The sequence below is a fragment of the Pteropus medius genome, unplaced genomic scaffold (assembly GCF_902729225.1).
Source record: "Pteropus medius unplaced genomic scaffold, Ma_sr-lr_union100, whole genome shotgun sequence".
Lineage (NCBI taxonomy): Eukaryota > Metazoa > Chordata > Mammalia > Chiroptera > Pteropodidae > Pteropus > Pteropus medius.
Window position 1 is genome coordinate 1,922,039 of NW_024341894.1, and position 18,008 is coordinate 1,940,046.

At 45.7% G+C, this 18,008-nt stretch overlaps 1 protein-coding gene and 1 long non-coding RNA gene across 6 annotated transcripts in view; one reads left to right on the forward strand and one right to left on the reverse strand.

Moving 5' to 3' along the window:
• Positions 1-7,303, reverse strand: part of NR4A3 (nuclear receptor subfamily 4 group A member 3) — a 41,279-nt gene extending 33,976 nt beyond the window's left edge. Inside the window, exons 1-4 of one of the 5 annotated variants that reach the window (XM_039855831.1) lie at positions 6,747-7,303; positions 3,737-3,827; positions 3,347-3,520; positions 159-1,132 (exon numbers count right to left, since the gene is read on the reverse strand). In XM_039855831.1, coding sequence (XP_039711765.1) covers positions 159-1,130 — 972 coding nt within the window. In that variant the 5' untranslated portion in view covers positions 1,131-1,132; positions 3,347-3,520; positions 3,737-3,827; positions 6,747-7,303. Of the gene's footprint in view, positions 1-158; positions 1,133-2,391; positions 2,584-3,346; positions 3,521-3,736; positions 3,828-5,016; positions 5,191-6,746 lie in introns of those variants that run through there. The other 4 variants (XM_039855840.1, XM_039855823.1, XM_039855847.1 and 1 more) reach the window with 4 other exon arrangements.
• Positions 7,304-9,105: 1,802 nt separating this feature from the next.
• Positions 9,106-18,008, forward strand: part of LOC120597190 (uncharacterized) — a 308,055-nt gene continuing 299,152 nt past the window's right edge. The window contains exon 1 of the long non-coding RNA XR_005651352.1: positions 9,106-9,318. This is a non-coding gene — a long non-coding RNA (uncharacterized LOC120597190). The remainder of the gene's footprint in view (positions 9,319-18,008) is intronic.

Consider the following 18,008-nt stretch of genomic DNA (forward strand, 5'->3'; position numbering starts at 1 on the left):
CATGTGGGGCTGCCTCCTGCAATGGACTTCAAGTTAATCCACCCTGAGAAAATTATACCTCTCAAACCAGGAAGGACCCACTTAGACGCTCACTTCAGCGGGTGGCTGAAGAGGCTGGCTGCGGAGGGAGGGGACGCCAGGAGGCGGCGTGTGCTTACCTTGAAGAAGCCCTTGCAGCCCTCGCAGGTGCGCACGCCGTAGTGCTGGCAGGCGGCGTTGTCTCCGCACACGGCGCACGTGCCCTCGCCAGACGACGAGCTCCTGTTAGGCGGAGACGGCAGGCTGCGGCTCTCGCCCAGCAGGCTGGACGCGGAGGGGGAGGCTGTGAGGCCGAGCGGTGGGAAGGCCAGCACCGCCGCCCTCTTGGCCAGCGGCAGCCCGTACGGATGGCCCTCGAGCGCGGTGGTCTGGCTGCCCGCGGAGGCAGCTCTCAGAGGCAGGCTGAGCGCGGAGGCGGCCGTCGGGTCGTAGCTGAGGTGGTGGCTGCCGGCCGTGTTGGGTGCTGGCGGGTCTGGCGGCGGGGGCTTGAAGTGAAAGAGCGGGAAGCGCGCGCCGGGCACACTGGGCACCGCCTTCATCGGCGGGTCGAGCAGCGGGCCTGGCGCGATGCAGCCCGACGCCGAGGACAGTGAGTCATCCCACAGCGCCCCTGCCTGAGGGGGGAACCCCGGCGTGGTGGGGGTGGACGGCGGAGACTGCTTGAAGTACATGGAGGTGCTGGGTAGCACCTCGTCCTCCGGGCCGGAGGGGGGCGGAATGGATGGCTGCTGCTGCTGTTGCTGGTGATGGTGGTGGTGGTGGGAGTGGTGGTGCGAGTGATGGTGGGGATGATGGTGGTATCCGTGCGCGCGGCCCTCCTCCACCTTGATCAAGGGTCGTGGTCCGGAGGGCTGCATTTGGTACAGGCAGGAGGGCTTGAGTTCATAGTTGCTGGAGTAGCCCTCCATGAAGGTACTGAAGCTGGGCAGGGATGTGGTGGCTGTGGCTGTGATCTCGGTGGTACCAAGGTCCATGGTTAGCTTGGCGTAGTCGGGGTTCATGATCTCCGCGGTGTATTCTGAGCCGTAAGTCTGCGCTGCATAACTGGAACCTGGAGGCGAAGGGCTATACTGGGCTTGCACACAGGGCATATCTGCAGGGACAGGGAAAAGGGTCTCAGAAGCATGTCACCACTCTTTTCTAGCTAATAGGTAGCACTGGCTTCTTTGCTCTGTAATCTGAGAAATAGAGAGGAAATGACATCCTTTCCTCCTTCTGGTAACATAGATTTAAAGCCCCATGTTTTCTTCTCTCCTTTCTTCCCTGACAGACTGTCATAGGGGCCGCAGGATGCCAAAACTGGGCCTCCTTGGGGACCTCTGTGCCCATCTTTCCTCCCTTGCCCTATCATCCACCAGATGTGAGAAATCTGGTCTTCTCTTATAGAGATTTTAAAAGTGGTTTTGAGCACTATAAATTAATTGGAGTGAGCTTGGCCACTAGTTGGGAGGACAAAAAGAAAGCCAATGAATGCCCTGTTGGTTTATTTTTTGGGGAACAGTCTACTGGTACTCCCCCACCCCCAAGTCACACACATTTATTTATAAACCTGAGTTAGTTAAAAAGAAGGTCCTACATGGGACTTACTGGCCAAGGGAAACAGTGACATTCTAACATTTTATAGGTGCCGACCAAGGCTACCCACATACATTGTGGTTGCTTTCTCCCACTCCCTCCCCACTCCTCCAGACAGGGCTATCAGCCTGCACAAACTGGACCCCTGTTGATGACTTCAGCCAGCTAGGTGGTGAGGTGGGAACATAGGCCCAGGAAATGGACTCGGGGGAGTTTGCACCATCTGCAAAGAAAAAGATCAGCAGCTGCAACAAAACTCCCACCAAACATGCTCTCTGCCATATATGGTATATATATACATATATATATGTATATATTTTTTCTCCCCAATTCTGACTAATAAAATGCATCAGTGCCTGTTTTATGATAATAGTTTACAGCTATCATAATAGGTGAATTTGTTTACATATTTTATTTCAGCAGAATAAGTACCCCTAGAAAAGAAAGCAGTTTCTTAATAGGTTTAGTTTCTCTGCCAGTTTGACTACATTGAGCCCCTAAAGCAACTGATATCCAGAGCGCTTACTATTATTGTTCAGAGAGGTTGAGCTGGATGAGAGGCCCTGAAAATTATTGGATCTAGTTGATGATTTATCTAATTATTTCCCTTTCTTTATGGCTAAATAGAAATGGTAAAATGGGCAATTTCTGGTGGTTGGGTTTTCTGAACCAAAGTAAAACCAGGTGCTTATCATCTATATTTGAAGTCTATAGTGTAAAAGGTGTGACTAATAGAAAAGTGAGTATTTCACATTTCCTTTGACATCTTTCTCTTACCCACATTTCCAAATCTGATTGAGTCATGCGTATATAGGATGAAATCTTGACTTGTAAAAAGTTGATGAGGGCCTGTTGGAAGAAGCAGTGATGAGGAGAGGCCAGTTCAAGCCTTTATTTTCCAAGCAGGGCCTTAAAGACACTCACTAATTTGAAGTTAAAGGATTACTTATCCTGCTGTCCATTTGTTGGGGTGAAATGAAAGGCTAATCGTTTAAAAAAAAAAAAGAAATTGTTTGATGTTATATCTTTTTTCCTCCCTTCAGACCGCTAGGATTTCTTCATTAGTCTTTTCTGTCATTCTTCCTTGCCAGTCCCTACCTATTGCTCTTATGTCTTCCTGAGGTTTTCAGCTAGCTGGTGAGCTTGTGGGGACTGAGTTCTATTTATCTGCATATCTTTGGTGCCTTCACAGGCCTGGCACTTGATATTCCTTTAACAAATGTATAAAGAGGTGTTACAAGGCAAGCCTGCAATCCTTTCTTTTACTGACTCAAATTCACTTCTTGATTTTTAGGTCAAATGCCTTTTCTCTTTCCTTTGAGCTTCAATAATACACACTTTTGTACCCAAATGATTTGGGTTTTATACAAACAAAAATGCTCTGCATTGCTCTAAGTGATCTCATAACTCTTAAATGCATAAACTGGATGTAAAAGAGCAAAAATGAAGACATTAAAATGTATTAAAAGATCCTAACCCATGCATTTTTCTTAAGAAGAATATTTTTGAGAAACCGCAACGCTTAATTTAATCTGGCTGCTCCACTCGGTAGCAACAGGGTGTGGTATCCTACAGAGCTTCGTGCAAGGAAGCCACCTGTGCTGTGAAATGCTCGCCCAGCAGTCCACTGCCCTGGCGCTGGGCAAGTCCACCAGTTTGCCTGCTGGTTGTGTGGCTCCCCGCCTACCTCTCCCAGCTGGGGAGGAATAAGGCGTAGTACCTTCAGACCTACCTGGAGGATATCTTGCGCGCTGAATGGTGGGGCTGTGAGTCTCTCCAGCAGAGGCTGAGAGTGGAGGAGGCAGAGACGTCTGGTTAGTCGAAGCGGCGGTGGTGCTGCCCGGCTCCGCGGAGGGTCCAGTCTTAGGGCAGGGGCTTGCCGGGCTGCACTCTTCCGCAGTGGGCTCTATGAGTACGAGGAAAGAGGACAGAGATTCAGAGTAAAACTGGGCTGGGTCACCGCGGCCTGGGCTGGGCGTTTTCGGAGTTGCTGGGGGCCTCTAGAAATGCTACAAAAAATAAGGGTAAGAAAGCATTGCTTAAGATGACCAGAGTCCGGGGGCGAGAAGCATCACAGCACCTTGGGGGAGGTCGAGTAAATGTCCGCACCCACCGCGCTCACCGTCGTTTTGTGGCACCCAACGGAAGCTAAAAAACGCGCAGCCTGACGTCGCCCAGAAATTGATCCCTCTGCTCCCACAATTGGTTCCGAGCTGTCAAAGTCAGGAAAACCGAAGAAAGGAAAACACTTGAGTAAAGAGTTCCGCCCTAATTCGGAGGTCCGTGAGTGTGCACGAGCGGAAAATAGTCATTTTCCAATCCCACCCGCCCCCATCCCTCAAACACAAATTTAACACGTTGCATAGGAAATGCACAAGGTCCAGAACGAATGCATGAATGCCCCGAGGAATTAAGAAAGTCTGCGCTTTTCATTCTAAATGCTAATGGAGCTTCGCTTCTACTCGCTGAGAGTTTCGGGGTCCAAGGGTCAAGCAAACAAAAGGGCACAGTGGAAATAGGTCCCCTCTGTAAGCAAGGAGACAAGGCAGATGGGGATCGCGGCTGGTAGGGAGGGCAGAGGAAGGCCCGCTGCACCCAGTGGGCGGTATCCTCGAGGGTGGGCAACTTCGAGGCTCAGGGCCATCCGGAGGCTCGGAGGGGACACATTCCCGAGGGTGCCAGCGCGGCTCCAGGGCGAGCGTCTCGGCTTATCGCTTCAGAGAAACTTTGTAGCTGAAAGCGCAGCCCCGCAGGCCTAGAGGAAGGATCCCAGCGTCCCAAACTCCGGCCTATAGCGCCCCCTTTGCCCGGACCCACTCACAGCTCCAAGGGTGGGAACGTGGAGCCGAAATAAATAAAACCCCAAAATCCTCGGGGGTGCGCGAGCCGCGAGGGTCGTGTAAGTTCGGTTTCCCGCAGACCCTGCGTCCTAGGCTTCCTTGAAGGAAGAGAGAGGGACTTGGAGCCTTCAGGTCCAGGAGGCCCTCAACGGCCAGGAAATGGGGGATTCCCTTGCCACCCCTAGTCCCAGTCCCAGTCCCAGCTGATCCTAGCGAAAGCTTGCGCGAGCTCTAGCCCAGGTACCGACGGATCTTCCCACGCCGAAGCAGGCAATTCCCTTACCACCCAACCCCCGCCCCTGAATCTTCAATGGGGGTCTCCAGCAATCTCCCACCTCCTCCAGAAGGTGCCCGCATACCCGCCCTTCTCCCGGGCCTTTCAAGCAGAGCCTTTTCCTCCGATGATCCGCTTCTGACTCCGGTGGGCGAGGGTCGCGTCTTTTCAAGGAAGGGGCTCCCCTCGGGCACCAGCGTTTGTCAGAGAGTGCCACACGTTTCCTACAGCTGAGCCGAGCGCCCCTCGGCTATCTCCGCCCCCCCACCCCCAAAACTGGCCGGTTACCTAGGCAAAGCCTCCGCGCCTGGAAACACGTTCCGCTGCTCCCGCTCGCGGCCGCTGGGGCCAGGAGCACCGAGCCTTGGCGTTGTAAATTAGGAAGAAATAACTACCTCTGTCAAAACCCCTTTCTTTCTCGTGGGCAGACGAAAGGAACACCCCCGTGTTCCCCTCCCGGTGGTGAAGCGCGTGGAAGAAACCGTGAAACGCACCATTGTGACCTGGGCTCCTCCGCGGAGTTTCCAACCCTGGGGAGCGGGGGCGGAGGTTGGGCGGGGGCAGAAGGAGCGAGGAGAGACCAACAGAAAGGGAAAGACAGATTCTCAGAAAGACCGAGGGAGAGGAGACAAACCGCGGGGAGAATTCCTGAGAGCGCACGGTCCCAGGGAAGGTGGTGGGTGGGTGCGGGGAGAGGGAGAGGTTTGGAGACTGTTGTGGCCTAAGGAGTCTTTGATATTCACATTAGAGCATCTTGTTCAGCTAAGATTAACTCAAATAAACTCTAACTTCATTCATTGTGCCCAGTAGCGGCGTTGGGCAGCTTTTGCTTTCCTTAACTTAGTTCCATAAAACATTTTTTCATCGTGGGAAAAAAAGATTCAGGAATGAATTAATGATGAAATGACTGAACAGGCGCCCCGTACCTCTTTCCAGGCACCCCAAAAGCTCTGGGATAACAGCCCAAGATTTCTGATTACCAAACTCCGTGTTGCCCTTTCCTCTAGAGTATCCGGAGGCATAAATAAAAGGCAATCTTCAAGAATGTTCTTTGGAATCAAGGGACAAACGCTTTCTCCCTCACGACTGCCCCAAGCTTCCAACAGGTTCGAGAAGTGCCTTTGAAAGTCAATCTCTACAGGCTGCGCTGGCACCACTGTTCTGCTCTCACCACCGAGAACTTTCGTTTTTATTAAGAGTGTAACACTCCAAGTAACTTCTCTAAAAGCGCGAGTTCTGTCATTTAAGAGTATAACATGCCTTTCCCACACGAGCCAAGCCAGGAGGAGAGGGACATCGTCCCCACGCGTGTTGGGGCTCGGGAGTCTGCAATTACACCCGATTACTCCTGAAGGGAAAAGTATAAACGGGCAAGTCGGTGACGCCGGGCAAACGTGTCTAGTAGAGCCCCAGGCTCATTTCAATACAATAAGTCACATTCTTACAATTATGCCCTCTTTCCTGAGATCCTCCGAGCGCCTTTGCAAACTCCAGCTTCCGTTGCCCAGGCCCCTTCCCTCCCAAGCTTCTTCTCCAGTCAACCAGCTCGGAGTCACCATTAAGTGTATTAACTTGGACCCATTGGAGCCCTTAGTTTTAATCCTAGTTAAAAGGCAGGAAAATTACTGCCGTTCATCACCAGAGCTGCAACTCCCTGCCGCTGCCGCCGCCGCCGCCGAGAGCATCATTACCATGACAACTAGAGCCGAAATACCCTGAATTACGTTGCTAGAGCTGCTACTGCACAAATCCCGGTCCTCCTCTTTGTTAGAGGCTTTTCGCCTCTTCGGTGGCGGAGGTGGGAGGAGGAATTCCACCAGCTCCAAATATCCCCGTTGGCCCGGTACAGGGGAAAAGTTTTACATTGGAACCCACCAGCCGCTCCTCGAGCAAAGCCGCAACGAGGAGGCGAGGGGGTAAAACCCCACACTCAAAGTTGTCAATTTCAGGAGCGACGCTTCCCAGTACTCCAACTTTTTAGCAAGTCCCCCAATTAACTGGGCGAATCTCATACGTACTTGAGTGCTGTGGCGGTTCCGTCTTTAGAGCGAGTTTCTAGAGAGCTGCCCCGAAATCTGCACTGAGGGGGAGTCACAGCTGCTGTCCTGGAAAGGCTGCGGTGCACAAGCCCAGCGGCTCCCAGAGGCGATGAGCGGCTGGCAGGGGATGCTATGATCTTGACTCATGGGAGAGCGCCGCCGAGGGGTTCCGCGGCCGTCCTGGCTCTGGCCGCGACCAGGAGGAAGGATGCCGCCGCTGTTCCCACCTCCACGGCCACCGCCGGCGCTGTCAGCGTTGCAAAGTGAGCCCGGGAGGGAAGTCCGGCTGCCGCGCGGCGCTGCACCCGCGAGGGCGCAGGGCGAGAGGGGTGTGAGCGCGCGGGAGAGAGTGGAGTGTGTGTGCCGAGCGTGTGTGCGCTCGTGTATGTGTGTGCGAGTGAGGGAGCGGGTGTGAGCTTGTCTGTGTGTAAGGAGCGGAGGAGGAGCAGGAGCTGGAGGGGTAGGGGGCGGGAGGCAGGAGACTCCGCTCTCCCGGCTGCGCGTTCGCTCGCTCTCTCGGCACGTCATTTATGCCACAGGAGCCCTAGCGGCCTCTCCATAGAGTGCCTGGAATGCGAGACGTCAATGTGACGCCATGGGACGCTACGTCACCCTCCTCCTCCCTCCCCTGGCCCAGCCGGTTCCGCGTGTGCGAGGGAGGGTGTGTGTGCATGTGCGCGCGCGCGTTTCCCGACCATTCGCCGGGCCGCACAATGGAAACTACTCCGCTCAGCCAGCCCCAGCCCGCGGGTTTTCGGACCCGCGCTGGCAAATCCTTTGCAGTGGCGCTGCTCGCCCCGGCAGGAGTCTGCGAGAGGGAGCAGCGGCCCGCCGGCGGGTCAGGCGGGACCGCCCAGCTGTCAGGCTCGGGTGGAGTAGAGTTGGAGGAGTGCTGCTGGCTCGACTCCGAGGCTGCCCCGAGGCAAGGAGCCAGGGCGAGGGGGTAAGGGAGAGGACAGCTCTTCCGAAAGGGAAGGCTCCGCCCGCCAGCTTCTCCTAGTGACCTGGCAGCCGGTGTAGGAGTCAGGCACAGACCCAAAGACTCCCTGAGGTGCAGCTGCACTTTCCGCCAGTTTTAAAGCTGTTTACGTCTCTCGGGCCCTCTGCGCCTAGGCATTATAATCCCTATCCTCCCATCATTTGCTGGGTGCATGTTTCACACAGGGATGCAGATGGCTCAGGGAAGATAAGGTTTTATTTATTATATTTAAGGCATAAGTTTCCTAACTGGACCTATTATAACCCAACTAAATGCACATCCATCATCCGTGTGCGCGCTGCAGCACACACTATTTAAATGTGTGTAAAACACACACGTGTTGAACAGCTGAGTGGACCTGACTGTTGCAAGTCCCCCCCTCCCCCGTCCCTCGGCTCCTCTGTCAGAAATGGAACTCTCAGCTAGCACTTTCACTTTTTGATAGTTGTTGACGTCCCCCCCGCATCTCCCATAGTAAACATTTAGAAATTAATCAACAGTATTTATTAGTCCCTTCCTAAGGGCTTTGCTCTGGTCTCCTGGGACACATTTGTCATTAAATGGTGTGCCGAAAGCCTGGGCGACTGTGTGAGGGAGAGCAATTTCTTTCTGGAAATGATGAATTTAAGAGTGAAATTCTTGTTGAAAACAAAACCAAAATGCTATCAGAGCCAAAGGCTTCTAGTTCCAAAGGCTGCATCTGAGTGAAAGCAACGTCTTTTAAAGAAATGAAATTTTGAGAAAATATTTGAGTGAAACAATGCAGACAGACATGGTCCCCACGTGTCTGCTTGAATCAGATGTGACATTTTATTTCTTTGATTTGTCACAATCTTTGTGTGAGGGGGGCGTAGTGGGGGGAGGATCCCGTTGTCCACAGCACACGTTTCAAATCGAAGAAGGTTCTAGCTAGCACCAGAAACTTGAAAACAAAACTAATATTCCCTATATGACACGGGTATATTTCTTTGCCACTTCCACTTGAGACAGGGTGGGGTGGGGGAGACCGTGGGAGGATGCTCCGAAAGTTGACCCGGCAGACAGGATTCGAGCCTTTGCACTGGCCTGGGTTCCAATCCAGTCTCAGAAGGAAGGAGGGCGCTGCTGCATTGTATCCATTCAAAGCCTGGGAGGTGGGGGGAGCAGGACCTGGAGCCGCGCGGCGCTGACGCACGCGAGGCGCGTGATTGACGCAGGCGATGTTACTAAATTCGGCGGTTGGCCCGGCCCAGCCGCCGGCGCGCGCTGCAGATAGCGGAGTAGGTTCTCCCTCGGTCACCCCCGCCCCTTCTCCATTCAGCGCAGCGCGGGGCGGAGCGGGGCGGGGCGGGGCTCGCCGGGCGGGGCGGGGTGGGGCGCGGTGCGCGCGGCCGCGCGGGGATCCGGCCGCACCAAATATAGTTGGGCCTGGCTATTTTTAGCCGGGCCTCGGGAGCGTGCGCGCCGCGTGAGGGGGCGCCCAGACCCCGCCGGCAGTGCGGAGGGGGCGGGGGTGGAGTCGCCATCTTGGACTCTGTTCGACCCCGTCTGGTGACCGGCGACGCTGGGCCGGGCTCGGCGCTGGGGGTCGGGGTGAGTGGGTGTGAGATGTGGGAGAGAGGGCGGCGCGGGCTGTGACGGGAGGGCAGGGCGAGGCGCGGGGTCGGCCACGAGAGGTGGGGCGGGCGGGGGAGCGGGGCGCGCGTGTGTGACGGACGGCGTTCCCCGCCCGCGGCGGGCCTGGCAGTCCTACCACCCAGCGGCCTGGCCAGCCCCGAGTCGCGTGGGGGCGGAGTCGCTCGCGGCCACCACTTCCTGAGAGCCGGGGATACCCCTCCCGGACGTCACGGAGGAGCCGAGGCGGCGGTGGCGGCCCGGGGCTCATCCTGCACTTGCATCACGGGTGCAGCAGCAGCTGCTCTGCTGCTTTGTGGCTTTTTCCCCTGTTGAGTAACTGCTTTGTTAACTGAAAATACCATGACGGGCCAGTGTGATCACCAGTTCCAGACCTCAAAGAAAGTGAAGCTGTCAGGCAAGAAGAGGGAGACTCCCTTAGCCGGCTGCGATGGTATCTGGTGGGTGGGTGTGTAGAGAAGCACTTGACAGTTTCCACGTATTACTTCTTGCCTAACTCTTCACCCCCAAGAAGGTTTAAAAATACTTTTATTTCCATGCTGTAAAAATTTCATGTGTTCTGCACCCCACCTATTCCTTGTTCAATTTGAAATCTCATGCAGAATTGGAATCACATTAAAGTAGGAGCCCTAAAATTAGGTACAATTTTTAGGAAACAGGACATCTTTCAATGAATTTATTTAATGTTACGTTTTCTAAATGTTAGTATGTATGAAAGGTCCTTGCCCACTCAAGGTAGTTATAAAACTACTAACCAAATTTGTTCTTATGCATTGTGCTCTCTCAGTGACAGTTTTAAAAAGCTGTATCTTTATTTACCTTGAATTAAAAAAAACCCTCCATTTCTTGCTGAATATCTTCAGATAAAGCATTTCTCTCTGCGTAGGCGTATCTTTCTGGTCGTCTATGTTGGTTATTTCTGTGCTTCCCTCCCCTCATTCCTTCCTTACATCTTTCCCTTCCTGAATATCCGTCACCAATCTTTGTTCCTTGATGGCTATTAGGCTGAGTGCTGTTGTCTGATTGCCCTGAACCAATCAGCTGGCTTGGTGCTCCTCTGGGTAGGAGGCTGGACTGACTGTTGGAGAGGTTCCAGGGGTCCCTGATAAGTGGCAACATTTTTGCGCTCAAATGGAAAACTCATGGAAGCAGAGACAAGGCACTCTCACAACCTGGGACACCATCCTCTGCTTAATCCTAGGTTCCTAAACCTGTAATTCTTTAGGTGACCTCACACGGAATGGATCCTTCTCTTTTCTTTTTCAAATTAATATCTATTGTTCTATACCTTTTCAAAAGTCTGATTTACTAGAAATCAGGCATAGTATTCTGTAAGGGTCAGTAATCTAAATTACCTTTATTAAATTAAAGTTAATACTTTATAATTAACTAACTTTTAGGAAATCAAGTTGAATAAGACTACCTTAATCTATGAAATGCTGAAAATTTACCTGGTTTGGTCCTTTTTCTAGAAGAGGGACATTCATGTTTATTTCCCAGTTTATACAAACACAGCGAAGAAAGCAGTTGCTTTTTTAATACTTAGGGCAGCCAATCTGTTAAAACTTCCTATGAAGTAATTATTATAGCTTCACTGGATAATTAACTTTTATTTTGGTTTGGTTTTGTAGGTAAAGTCTGTCTACAAGAAAGAAAATGCTCTTTCTCTTGGAAAATAAAATTTGAAAGTTTGGGGAAATTTATTTTGTGTGATACAAAACAATTGCTTTAACATATTGGGACTTAAAACAGTTGCTTTAAATGCTCTTCTGATGAAGCTATTATGTACAGAATGATGATGAGACTGACTAATATAAAGATTGGATAAGGAAAGGTAAATAAAAATTCCAAGCCAGAAGTTATTAATTAAGGTGAATATAGGAAGGAAAATGAAAAAAATTAAGAGTATGTCCAAGTTTTCTAGAATCAGTGAAATTCTGTACTGTATTTAAGACATATATATAAAATTTAGTAACTTGAGCTGTTGTTAACATACACTTAAGTGTGCTGGGCTCAGCATCGTGGGGCTATTGTAGTTTTCTATCTGACTTACCTGCATGCTCTCCCTTATCAATTTTATCATTGCCAGATTAGATTGATCTTCCTAAAATACAGCTTTTACTATGATGCTCTTGGGTTCAAAAATCTTCAGCGCTGGACGTTGTCTCTACAGTAAAGCCCCAGATCTTCCACATCCTGGCCTCTTTAATTTCTACAGGGTTTCCCAGTCCTATTCAAACTTGTATCCTTACTGTTCTTCGAACATCCTTTCACCCTCCCACAATTGTTCATAGTTTTCCTTTTTTATGGCATTCCTTTCTTCCCCTTCTCTGCTTATTGAAATCTTACCCTTATCTCTAAAACTAGCTCAAGAAGTGAACTCAGATTGTGCTCTAATTTTCACGAAGTTCTTAATTAACTGCCTTCTTTTTGTGCTCTCATGGCCATTGTTTATTCTCCCATCAAACTGTAAGCTTCAGAAGTATACCTCGCACATCTCTGAGATTTCTGTGGTACCTAAATTTATCATGGATAGTAAATACTCACAAAATATTCTCCCATTTATATTTGAATGTGACTTGAGAATGGCCATGGTATAAGTAACAACTTGTATGAATTAGGATATCTTTGGCATGAATAGATGTATGTGAGATCATATGTTTTCTTTATCTGAACTTTTGATACTCCTGATTGAACATACCTTGTCACGGGGCCTGCTACAAGCCCAGACAGTGGCATGGTGATACAAGGAAATTGCATTTTGGTTTGTACATGTTATATCTTCGTAGGAAGATTTGATATGATTATTTTTTCCTGACAGACATTTGGTCTGACACTTGTTCTACAGTATTTTCCCCTCTATTTGTACTTTCTCTTAGGCTGCTTCCTCTTAGTGATGAACTGGATGCTATAGGCTAGGAAATGTTAATAACAGCTTCTTTTGGAAAAATTTTTTAAGGTTTAGAAAATTGAGAACCATGACATCTGTGTATATTCAGTTGAATAAAAAAAATTCTTGAACTTCTTACTTTTTCCAAAATGTATTTAAAAAGATCCGAATGACTATATATATGCACAGAAGTAAACTAAGCAAAGAGATTTTGGAATTATGATTTGTCAGGAGTTTTAGAGGGCCATGTGACTTAAAATATTAAAATTTAACAAAGAAAAAGTAATATAATTAGGAAAGACTTTCTATGTTATAGAAAATTTTGGAAAAGAGTGGAAACCCAAGATGGAAAGATTACTTACTAGTATAAGTGCTAATAATATTTTAACATCTCATTAAATAATATTTTTCTATTCACTATTAAATAACAGGACAGGCTTGCATTCTGGTTAAAAAGATAGTTTATTTCTCATGTTTTCCTCAGTCTCTGGTACACTCTGGAAGACCACAATAATTTGGGGGAGAAAAGTTATTACTCATGTGTGAGAAATCAATTCAGAGTGTTATTTATGCCTGTGAAATAAGATCTGCATTTAGCTAGAGTTGATGGGTGAAGTAAATATCTCTTTCTGTGTATAACTGCACAACCCTTTCCCATCACCTAACTCCAAAAAAAAAAAAAAAAATCATTTCTCACATGTACAAGTTTAGTTCTTTCATCATATTCTCCAAGAGTGGGATGCTGTGTTTCACAGAGACCGATAGATTGCTTCTCAGAGGCCTAGATCTGGCATTGCTGCAGTGAAGCTGCCTAGCTTTGGGTAAGTTAATTAATCTTTTGGAGGGCCTTAATATCATCATCTGTAAAGTGATAGTGTTGGGCTCACTATATGATCTTTAAGGATTTTGCAGGTTGTAAAGTTGAATGCTTCTTTTGGTTAGTTAAATATTGTGAATCATGAGTCAACTGTGGCCTGTTCTATCACTGCCTGATTGCTATATTTAGGAGGCTTGCTAACTCATATATTTAACGTGTACTTATAGTAGTAATATATTAAACAGCTTTGACTTGTGTGATAATTAATTGTAGTCATTGAGTAGCATCTTGGCGGCCTGAAAGAGTTAATGTACTGCCCACATCACAGCCTTTGCCTGTCCATAAAGTAGAAACAAGCAGAAACCAGGATAGTCCAAAAGTCATTTTATATTTAGCTTTGAAATTTGCTTTTGTACAATCATTTGAATATGGATGAGTCACAAATTGACTTCATACAAATTAATAAACTTTCATTGGAGTAGATTCTGTTATTTTTTTCTGATCTTCACTGCATGCTAGGCATAAGCCATTTCTTTTTAAATGTCGCAGCTAAGGCAGAACTGTCCTTTCTGCTTTTTTCCTAGAGGACTGGTGATAGTGGGGTTGCAAGTCTTTATATCTCTTTTTAGAGTGTGAGTAGGTGGAGAAAGTGAAGTTAAGTTAAGAAGGCAGGTCCAAAGGAAAGTACCAAGTAGGTATTAAGTTGAAAAAATATTATCAAAGCAAGCAGAAAGAGTACAATAAGTTTTGTTTGCAAACTTGTCAGGTTTGCAGTTGGGTACATCTTTATGGATAAATAAAAGATGAGTTTATAGGCATTGGAAAATATCCTAATTTTAATACATTGCAGGTTGGTGTATTATTTAAGTTTGGATAGTAAAAACATGGTTTGTTCATTAATTTAGAGCTATTTTTTAAATGCCATTTCTACATATCTGGTTTCCTGCTTAGATCATGTAATTAGTGACTGATTTTGATATTTTTTTTAACCATAATACATTTTCCAGTATTTATTCTGCATGTTTATAGTCCACTACTGGAAAAATTCCTCCCTAACATCTGTTCTGAATTAGTTCCCTTTTCTAATTCTGTTTTCCTGTTTTATCAGTTGTAGTGATGAGAATAGAAAGCCATATTTTAAAGATTTATGCTATTTAAACTTAGTAAAATTGAAGTAAACTACCATATTTTAATTTCTGAAAATGTCTTATTTTAAAGTCACACGTTAAATCACTATTTTCACTTTTAAAAATCAGTAGAATAAATTGGATAACATTTGATATTGATTAACTGTAGTTTTGTAGCACTTTTTAGTTGTCAATTGACTTTAGTGACTTTTTCATATTTCAAAATTTTTTTGAGAGTACTTTTTTTATCTTAAAATCTTTTAAAATGTCTTTTTGTTTAATTACCTTGGCCATATTTATTTTGGGGGATGAATTTATTGAGCGCTTAGAGCAGTTCTTGGCACAGAGAAGGTTCTCTATAAACATTTGATGAATGAATGAAAGCAGTTTTCAAGAAGCTTTATTCAAAATATTCTATTTTCTTTATCTTAACCAGCCTCATGACGTTATTAACTTTTCTGAGTGAGTTTTATTCAGGGGTTAGGCATAAGAGAGGAGCGTAGAAGGCCTTCTGTACATTGTTGTGCTGCTGTTATTACATCTCGCTGTCTCATTGTTGCAGCTAGTCTTGCAGTTGCCCATATTGGGGGCAGTACCCCTGAGTTACACCACTCTGTGACATATGTGTTTGAACTGTGAACCACTTCAGGTATTCTAAGGAATTATACCACTTTTTGACTCCTCATATCCCCAAGGATTAATCTCTGGCTTATCTTTTTATTTTGATATGCTACTTTTGCTATGACACTTTCACAAGCTTTTGTTCTTCCCTCTTTTCTTTGCTGTCTCTGCCCCGGGCATATACAACCTGTTCATCAGTGAGTTTTTCCTTTAGTCATCCAATTCTAACCCTGACTTTGCTTTCCAGTTCTGAATGCTACTAGTCAAAGCCTCCAGGTACAACTATTTGTCTACCATTTATCACTAACAGACTGAAGGGCTCAAGTGTACAGTATTATCTAGGAACTCGAGTTTTATCTGCTAAACATTTAATCTATTAAATATTTTAAGATTTAACTTGTGAAAAAGTAATGCATTTACATAATTCAAACAACAAAATGTTTAGCAATGAAAAGTTTCCCTTCCACATTTGTCCTCCATCTACTCAGTTCCCATCCTTCCAGAGTTTTTAAATGCATATACAAATTCTATGTTCCTTTCCTTTTTTATACAAATGGAAGCTTATATTTATTATTCTACTTTTTCACTTAACAGTGTGTCTTGGAGTTCATTCTATAACAGGAGAAAATATTTAAGATATATTTCACTTTATCAATATATCTTGGAGGTCTCTTCCACATCATTGTGTGGCTATAGCATTATTTAACCAGTCCCATATTGATGGACTTTTGGGAAAATTTCAATCTCCTGTTATTACAAACAATGCGGCAATAAATACTTTTGTTACATAGATTGTTTCACACTTGTGAAATATGTTTGTAGGGTAAATTCCTAAAAGTGAAATTGCTGACCAGAGTATTATCTCGTCATGGTCGTTTTATAAGTACGAACAAATTGCTCTCCCTAGAGGCTGTACAATTTACACCCCACCAGAAATGTTTGAGTGCCCGATTACCCATATTCTCACCAACAAAATGTTATTGAACTTTTGGGTTTTTTTCTAATCTGATAGGTGAAAAATGTTACTTTAGCATAGTTTTAATGTCTGTTTCTCTTATGCATAGAGTTTGAATATATTTTTTTATATGTTTAAGAGCTATTTGTATTTCCTTTTTGTTAAGTGTTTCTCATATTCTTTGCCTATTTTGCAGGGATGGGGTCGTTTAAAAATAACCTTGTGGCCAAGTTTATATTTTGGAGACTGGCTCTTTGTAAGACGAGTTGCAGCTTACTTCCCTCCACCCACCTGCCCCCAGTTTGTTATTTGTTGTTTGTCTTTGCTTATGTTGTTTTTGCTCTGTAGATATCTTTTTTTAAATGTAGTTGAATTCGTCTTCTCTTTTAGGACTTCTGGATTTTGTGATATAGTTAGAAAAGCTTGCCCCACTACAAGGTTATAAAAGAGATTTCTGTATTCTCTTCTACAACTTTTATGGTTTCTATTTTATGCTTAAATTTTTGACCCAATTTCTTGTTGTATCGGTGTGAGGAATGGGTCCAACTTTATTTTTTGTCAAATGGCTACTAGTTGCCCCAACATTAGTGAATAGTCCATCTCTACATTGTTTTGCTTCTTACTGAGAACAAGACTTTTATCTACCCTTTTAAAATCTCTACTTTGCTGTGGCTGAATATAAATACAGTTTTCTGTTTTCCTTCCTGTAGAACACCTTCTTTAATGGCAAAGATGTCTTTCACTGTGCTACTTCCCTGCTTTCCTCAGCGATACAAACAGCTGGCAGACAGTTAATATTTGAATGAATAGAGGCTGCTTTGAGTTCTTCAGAATTTTCCATTGAGCAATAACTGGCTAAAAAGAAATTCTGACTATGATCAGGTTCCTTAGAAGATTGTTCAAACCAGAGATGTCTTCTGACTCTAGCCATACTAACTAGCTATTGTAGAAGCTGAAGTCTACTCCCTGGTTCCTTCACTCCTGAGGCAGTCCAATTTAGATTGCTTCCCTCTGTGTAAATTCATATAACCTGTATCTTTGCTGCTTCTGACAGTATGGGATATTACTTTTTGTAATTTGCAGTGGGAACCATATTATGCCAGAAAAGTCGTTTGGATTCCCCATCATGCAGTGGCCACTTCGGAGAGCCTTATTTACTTGGGAAAGTGATTGTGGATGAATAATTTGGGAACATGCATCCTTAATTTGAATCCCCAAAAGATTTAAGTTTTTCATCCAGGGAACCTAGGGAAAGCCCTAGCATTGTTCTACCTAGCAGGAAATGTCCAAGCAGGCAGATGAAACTGAATTTACTTGATTCTCTTACTAACACTTTTGAAGCTACTTGGGCTAGTTTTACAGCTCCTTAATAAAAGACTCTCCCATTTTGAACCATTGCTCCAGGTGATCTTTCTCTGTCCGAATTGTCTAGGGCATCTTGCTTGTTCTTTATTATTGAACCTTTTTGGCAGATCATATTTCTTATCTCTGCCTTCAGACTTTCCCCTGATGCTGGTAGGATAGTCTGTGTCCGATACCAATTTGATTTATAGTTATTATGGCCAAATACAATTTAGCTGAAAGCACGCTGGTCAACTGGACAAATTGATTAAAACAATTATTTGGTAAAAAAATGAATTTCCTAAGTTACTAGTTTTTGAGTAGTGGTAATTTTAATGTATTATGGGGTGATTAAATACTTCCGATTCAACTCAATGATATGACAGCTAGGATATTACTAAGTGATAGGAATTTTTCAGCTTCACTATAACTTTATGGGACTACCATCGTATATGTGGTCTGGCATTCACCGAAATGTCTTTATGCTGTATATGACTGTATTGTAATATGAATAGTGTAAAATATGGAAAAAAAAACCCAAACACTTTTGATTCATTTCCTAGAGATTTGTCTAACTTTTCTTTTATAGTTCAAATTAATTTGCAGCTACAAGAGCATCTTTTTGCTTGTGATACCAAAAAGTTTAAACCAACCTAGTTGCCTAACAATGGGAGAATATTTGAACAAGCTTGATCTTAACTACAAGGCATAAGAGGTTAAATTGGAACAACCAAAATATCAAGTGATAAGATAAAAACATGTTTCCTTTATTGTTTTTTTCTCCTCATTAAAAAGGCAGTGCATGTGCAGTACAGGACACTCAGAAAAATGCCGATAAGGAATAGAAGGACAAAAGAAAAAAAACCCCATAAATTAACTCACTCAGGAATAACCACT